Source organism: Propithecus coquereli, unplaced genomic scaffold, assembly GCF_000956105.1.
Source record: "Propithecus coquereli isolate 6110/MARCELLA unplaced genomic scaffold, Pcoq_1.0 Scaffold5, whole genome shotgun sequence".
Classification (NCBI taxonomy): domain Eukaryota; kingdom Metazoa; phylum Chordata; class Mammalia; order Primates; family Indriidae; genus Propithecus; species Propithecus coquereli.
In genome coordinates, this window is record NW_012150840.1 from 14,876,071 (window position 1) to 14,883,558 (window position 7,488).

The 7,488-nt window shown below is 37.0% G+C and overlaps 1 protein-coding gene across 1 annotated transcript in view; it reads left to right on the plus strand.

The window, feature by feature from the left end:
• Window positions 1–4,699, plus strand: part of YLPM1 (YLP motif containing 1) — a 65,755-nt gene extending 61,056 nt beyond the window's left edge. Inside the window, exons 20-21 of the mRNA XM_012656222.1 lie at window positions 3,782–3,964; window positions 4,286–4,699. Of these exons, the coding sequence (XP_012511676.1) occupies window positions 3,782–3,928 (147 nt within the window). The 3' untranslated portion in view covers window positions 3,929–3,964; window positions 4,286–4,699. The remainder of the gene's footprint in view (window positions 1–3,781; window positions 3,965–4,285) is intronic.
• Window positions 4,700–7,488: the final 2,789 nt, after the last annotated feature.

The window sequence follows — 7,488 nt, forward strand, 5'->3', positions numbered from 1 at the left end:
AGGGATAGATGTGTATATCCTTTAAAAAAAGTAACAAAGCAAAGCTATCATGTATGTATTCTGTGCAAGCTAATCCCTCTTGATCTTTTTGTGTAAGTCTATACAGACCTAGCATTCTTTTTAAAGGGCTACCTAGTGTGCCATTGTTTGGTTGTACAATGAGTTATTCACCCAGTCCCTTACTGATGGATGCTTATGCTGTTTTCATTTTGTTGCTACTACAAATACTACAGTGAAATCATGGTGCATATGTCCTGGCATCTTTTTGGGTTTTTTTGAGACAGGATCTCTAGCCAGGCTAGAGTGTGGTGATGTGATCACACCTCACTGCAGCCTCAAACTCCTGGACTCAAGTGATCCTGCTGCCTCAGCCTCCCAAGTAGCTAGGACCACAGTTGTGCGCCACCATGCCCAGCTAATTTTGCTATTTTTTGTAGAGACAGGGTCTCGCTATGTTGCCTGGACTGGTCCTAAACTCTTCAACTGAAGCAGTCTTCCTGCCTTGGCCTCCCAAAGTGCTGAGATTACAGGCTTGAGCCATCGTGCCTGGCCCTGTCTTGGCATCTGTTTGGGAATATATGCCTAGAGTGAATTTTTAACACTAAAGCTGCAAGGTCATAGAATATGATTTATCATTCTGACAGATAGTGTAAAATTGTTTTCCAGAAAGGTTACACCTATTTACATACCTACATGCAAATAAATGCCTATTTTTCCACACTTATACCAGCAGTGCTGTTATCAAACTTTTTAACTTTTGACAATCTGATAGGTAAAAAATGTGGTATCTCATTTTTCATTTCTTTAATTAAGAATGAGGTTGTGCATTATTTCTTTGTCTTTATGCATCACTTTGGTTTTTTTAATGAATTTTCTCAGTGCTTGAATATTAAAGGATATCCTATTCTAAGGGAATAAAAACGCCACTAAAACTTTATTACAGTGAGCACCATTCCAAAGAATCCAGGTTTTAAAGCTGTTTCAAATAATGCAGACAATCCAAAGCCTGACCTTGTCTGTGTTGCTCAAGGGGATGGGAAAGGGAGATCCCATTAATGGCCTTCCATTTGTGCCCTGCTCCATTAATGTATTGATACATCTTATTCCAATTTTAAGGTTGGAGCGAACAGAAGTAGAAATGGCTCTTCCTTGGGAATAATAATAAAGTATAGATCTGGTAACAGTGAATAATCTGAAATGAGAAGTATTTCCTCTCCTTTATTTTTACTCAGATAACTGTCACTCTCTTCAGTAAAGTGTATGTAATCCCATGTAGTTTACTTTGTTAAGTTGGGTGGCCAAAGAGAACTGAGTGGTGCACATTCTAGTTCTTTAAAATTGCTCCTCTTTAATTCTCCTCCCTTGTCTTATACCTTGACTTCAAGTAGTTTTTAACTCTCAAACCACTCTCCACAATCAACATCAGAACACAAAATCCCATAAGTAGCAAAGAATGCAGAATACTGTACATTAGTTTTTCCTTTCCTGGGGTCTCTTGGTTTCTATAAATCAGCTTTTTACAGATACCGGTGGATTCCTGGGATTAGCTTACTCTATAACAAAAAGGTGGTTCTGTAAAATTATATTACAATTTTACCTAAGCTTTAAAATATAATTTATTTTAAAATTTTTCATTTACTTAGTTTGGTATGAAATGGTAGCTCACTCGGATTTTTTTTTTTTTTTTTTTGAGACAGAGTCTCACTTTGTTACCCGGGCTAGAGTGCCGTGGTGTCAGCCTAGCTCACAGCAACCTCAGACTCCTGGGCTCAAGCAATCCTACTGCCTCAGCCTCCCGAGTAGCTGGGACTACAGGCATGCACCACCATGCCCGGCTAATTTTTTCTATGTATTTTTTTTAGTTGTCCAATTAATTTCTTTCTATTTTTAGTAGAGACAGGGTCTCGCTCTTGCTCAGGCTGGTTTCGAACTCCTGAGCTCAAACAATCCGCCTGCCTTGGCCTCCCAGAGAGCTAGGATTACAGGCGTGAGCCACCACGCCCGGCCCCACATTCTTTATTTTATCTGAATTTTAAAGACTTAGAATTTAAACTGTGTATTTAAAAGTGGCACAGTGAGATTGATCAGTGTATTTAACTGTGTGCTAAGGATGCCCTGGACATGGATTTAAATGTCCTGTGGGCTGGTTACTTTTTTTTTTGTCAGTGGCCACAGTCTGTCTGTCCATCCTTCATGCTCCTTAACACATAGTCATCTTTCACTAAAATATGTATCCTTGATCCCAGGTGGAGCTGAGAGAGTGTGTGAATTAATCAAAATAAACACATCAGCATTGATGGGTAGAAAGGCCAGAGATCTTGTATACTGAAGCCCACATTACTTACTAGACTTCTTCCAAGGCCTGTGAAGGAAATTGAGCCATAGGTTTTCTACACACTAAAAATGTATTTTAAGAAGAGTCAGATGTTGTCAGTTTTCCACTGTTATTCCTACATATCTTCCCTTTGACTAGGTAGTTGATGTTAGGAGAAGCCTAAGTCGTTTCATTACCAGTCTTGCAAGTGGTAGATAGTGTACCTCAGAGCAATAACGCATTTCCAGGTCCAGTGTAAAGAGCATGGAGTTTCTGTGCTTTGATTCTCTCTCCTTGTCACAGATAATAAGTCACAAGCCATATTTAAAATATAGTCTCTGCAGATTTTGGTACTGTGCACTGCAAACAACAGTTTCATAGTTTCTCTTTAAGTATTTGAACTTTTATGGAATACGATATATCTGCATATATCTTGAAAATTTATTAGTATATAAGAATATATGTTTTTTTGAAAATCAGAGTACCATTAGGAAATATTCCTGATCTATGTATTTATAGTTGTAATCTTGCCATAAATGAAATCAGTCTCATTATCTCATGAATGAAAGTAATAATACCAACTCACTGTTTTGTCTAAGATTAAATTTCAAGAAATATTTATTATATAGAGATAAATAAAACTCATTCCTTAATCTCTAGGGTGTTTATAGTCTTTGGGGGAAGACAGACCCATAAATGGATAATTATAATACACTGGAAATTCAGAAGTAGACATTTCAAAATCCAGAGGTATAATAACTGTAGGAAAGCAATCATTAATTATTCAGTTGGCAAAGGAAAAGAGAGATTAAGCAGGGAAGGATGGCTAGATTCCTGCCAGGTGGATATGGTTAGGGAAAAGATGTTTCAGAAAGAGGACTAGTATATATGTGCAAAGTTACAGAAACATGAAATGGCCTGATGTGCTCTGAGAGCTAGAAGGAAGTCTAATTGCTTGTATAAAATGCCATAGGCGCTGGCCGGAAATACTGCAGGAGAGTAGATCGGGGCCAGATCAACAGGGACCTGGGTGCTTGGGCTTTATCTGGTAGGGGAAGGATTTCAAGCAGATGAGAATCACGACTTTGTGTTTTAGGAAGATCATTCTGGCAGCATGGATTGAAGGACATGAGTAGAAAGAGGAAGATGAGGTAAAGATTAGTGCTTTTACTTCAGGTAAAAAACTGAGGTCATTGTAAAAAGGAGTGGCAGAGGAGAGGAAGAGTTCAGGACTGAGCTGAGAGCTGAACACAGAAGATGGAATGGTTAGGACTTGGTGATTGACCAGAGAGTTTTCTCTCTGTGACTTAAAGTATATGGCTTTCTCCAATTTTCCCAGGTTAATTTTTAATTTTTTAAACTGTAGTTTCAAATAAGTTATTCTATCCCTTAAACTATCCAGAGAGGGAGGGGCTCTTTATATATTTATTTTTCTTAAAGCTGAGCCTAATGCTGTGTTCTTTTTAGGTCAGATGGGCAGACCTGGAAGAAAAGAAGGATGCAGATAGGAAAAGGGCCATAGGTTTTGTGGTCGGACAGACTGATTGGGAGAAGATCACAGATGAAAGTGGTCACCTGGCTGAAAAAGCCCTCAATCGAACCAAATATATATGAGACTTAGTTTTTGAATGGAGTCATTATTCCTGTAAGGTAAGGGTACACAACATGTAAAGAGCCTACTGTGTGGTGGTTTCAAAGGGTTTGAGATAGACAGCATGCTTTGCTAAAAATGCTCTCTTCCTGTGTGGTTTTCTAGTTCTGAAAGAGTATGTGCTAGTTGCTAACATTTACAATACAGACTATTAGAAAAGAAAGCAATTTTCTGCAACCTGGCCGACTTACAAAAATAAAAGACTTGAGAAAAACTGGAATTCTGTAGATTTGGGAAGAAATAGAGTAGTGTGATGCTAAAATCTACTGAACGTTTTACCTATTCTTTCCTGATGTGACAGCCTTTTCTTTTTTTTCCAGGTGGTTTGCTTTGAGGTGATCTGAAGCCAAGGCCTCATGGAGCTTCTTTGTGTGTCACCTTGCTTCCACGTTTCGATTTTTATTTTGTTTCTACCGCTTTAGTTTTTTAAAGTTCTCCAGTGTCCCCAAGAGGTATTAGAATCTTGCTGTACCCAAGCAAGACGTTAATTTTTCTTTTTAACTATTTTGGGGAGGGAGGGAGCGATAGCTTAACTGCTGAAGCCAGGTGGGGGTCCGCTGGAGGATTCCAACAGAGAAGATTTCCTCCACTGTACAATGTCACAGACTATCTCTATCATCATTGCTTTGTGGCTGTTTTGTTTTTTACTGTATGTAACTGGTAGCTGATTGTACTAGGATTGAAAACAATAAACTTTCACGACAAAGCCGATGAGATTCATGGGCTATACAGCATGGGCCCCTTTCTCTTGTTTTCTTAATTTTATTTTTATTGCTTTTTAAATATGGCGTGTCCTAATTAAATGCTAGCTGAACATTCCAAAACCTCTTCCCCATTGAATATTATATGGTTCAATCATTCCGTAGCACATGTTGTAAAACACATTTCATTGTTGTTCAAAACACTCATCTTAGTCTTTTAGCTGATTTCTTTCTCTATCTTTGTGTCTTGAAGATTGATAGAGACCAAGTTCAAATATTTATCAGTTTCCTGGAGCATACCTGTTCTGTAACGTCAGGCTTTATTTATAAAATTTTTGGATCCTCTCTCTATTCTTCCCTCTCTTCTTTCCTTCCTCTTTTCACTTTCTCCCTTCATGCTATGTTAGGTTTTGATTTTTCTCTTGATTTGACTTTGAGTGCTAGTAGACAGAACTGATGTGCTCCATGGAACTTGAGCTTGCTGCCTTACTTTGAACTTCAATTGTTGACTTTTAAAACAAGATTGCAGAGGAGTATGGAGATGCAGAGCCTTCTGGCATACAACCTTTAAGCCTATCAAGTTTTCAGGTTCTTGCCAGATTGCTCATTATGGAAACCGTGGCCTTCTGCACAGAATTTCCTCTCTTGAGGGTAATACCAGGTGGAACCCAGAAACATAAAGAGCTAAAACCCAAATATCATTCCTATTTAAACACAGAAAAGGGGCTCTTTACCCTTTTTCATTCTGTGAAGAAAAAAAGTCATTTAGCATGAAAGAAGATAGAGAAGAGCCTTCTTCCTCAGACACCATTTCCATTTTGTAATCCAACTCAGCAGTTTATAAATGTGTTCACTAAAGACTTCAATATTTTGAAATGTTCTCCTTTCGTCTACTAATGAAAATCCTTTAGTTTTACAACCTACAGTAAAAACTGTGTGAATAGAGCTCATACTTACTAGCATGTGAATAATAACACTTTGGGTTCAACAACTTGATATTATGGTTATTATAATTGAATGGATATCCTGATGACTTTCTGTACTTTTATCTTCTCTGAAATTCTGAATTTTAAGCATAAGAGACCACATTCATTGGCAAGTCAATATTGAATGTATAAATTGCCACATTAAATAACTTCCACTGTTTATAGTATTTAATAAGGTATTTTGATTGCTTATTGGCCTACAATACATTTCTGTGTACTAATCTTTTTCAGCTACCTTTATGATGTTGGGTGAAGGTACATAACAAGGTAACCAAAAAGAATTATTGTTTGTACAAAGACTCATTTATTACTTACTAAAGCTACCCAATGTCTGTTCTCATCAAAAACAAAACTTGCAGAATATGTTCTCTAGATCAGAAGAATTGGAGACCTATGTGTTCTTCCAGAGGGTACTTTACTTCAGTTGTCCTTAATCTTTTTATGTTCTGACAATATTCAGAATGCCAATACCCATGAATCACTTTGAATCATGAGTAATTGTGTGTGTGTGTGTGTGTGTGTGTGTGTTTGCCTTGCAGCTATGGCTCTGTGTCGGTGCTCTTATACCAAGAGGGCTGGGGAAGAGTCAACAGAGTCTAAAATGGCCTCTGCCAGTTTTTAGAAGGTGTATTATAGATTACATGACCTTAGGGAATGAACATAGAGTGTTGCCTACTTTAGAAAACTGGTATAACAAATAACCTTTGCATGGAGAATAACGAAAAAAGATTAGACACCAAAAAGAAAATAACAGAGACAGCCAATTGATGTTTGAGTTTGTTAGTCCAATATGGGACTATTAAGAAATTCTTGAACTTGCACTATTACTGGAAGCAGAATAGAATAGAAAGTCCAAGAGCATCTTGGACAAATTTAGTGTGGATAGAAAAATGTCTTGGTAATACAAGTATTTTAAGTTTGTTAAGAAATACCCTGGGAATACAAACGACTAAACTTGGATTCCATTTATTTGCTAGCATTTTATTTTAATTTTATTAACATTGTTTTTCCTCTCTCAGAAAGCTGCTGGCATGTTTTTAAATTTTTATTTTAATCATATTTTATTTTAAAATTTTTGTGGTGTCACGTGTCTTAATACAGACTAGTCAGATATGAAAGAAGTTTACTGGTATTTTGGTGGGCCTTTCAGATATTTTAAACTAAATGTAAACATTCTCACTTCAGTGATTCAACTCTACTTGTAAACTTCCTGTGCAAAGAACTTGGTAGATAGGATGCAGATGTTTTTCTGTTTGAGAATTGTTTATTTAGGGTTGGCATATTCAAAATATTTGGGGACTAATTATAGAAAGTAGAAGCCATCAATAATACACAGTAGTCTATTTGTTGACAATTGATTCACATAATTTTATAGAAGATTGAGTTTGAGTCAGATATGGATGATTAGTCCAGAAGAAGTTTATTAACAAAGATAAAATCTTAAATTTTCTGGTTGGACTTACTTTCCCTTGTGAAAAGGTTCTGATCATTGATTGGGCAAGCCAAAGTAGACGCCATCTCATCTGGAGACCAACTGTTAAATTTTGAATTGGATTGGCTAAAAATTTCAGCTTAGATTTTCTTTCTTTGGAGACCCCTCAGCTTTTGTGTTGTTAAGTATTTTACTCTGCTATAAGTTGCAGATATTTTTAATAAGTGTCTAGAGTCCGGCTTAATTGCGAGGACTGTAAAAAGTGACAGGTTCTTAGCCACAAAAGATGGTACAGCTTTTTTGGATAGAGTTTTAGAGTTTTAATTGTGAGCTGCCAAAACTGAAATGGGTTTTACTAAACCATAGGAGCATGATTCTTCATGTTTAGTATTGACAGACCCTGG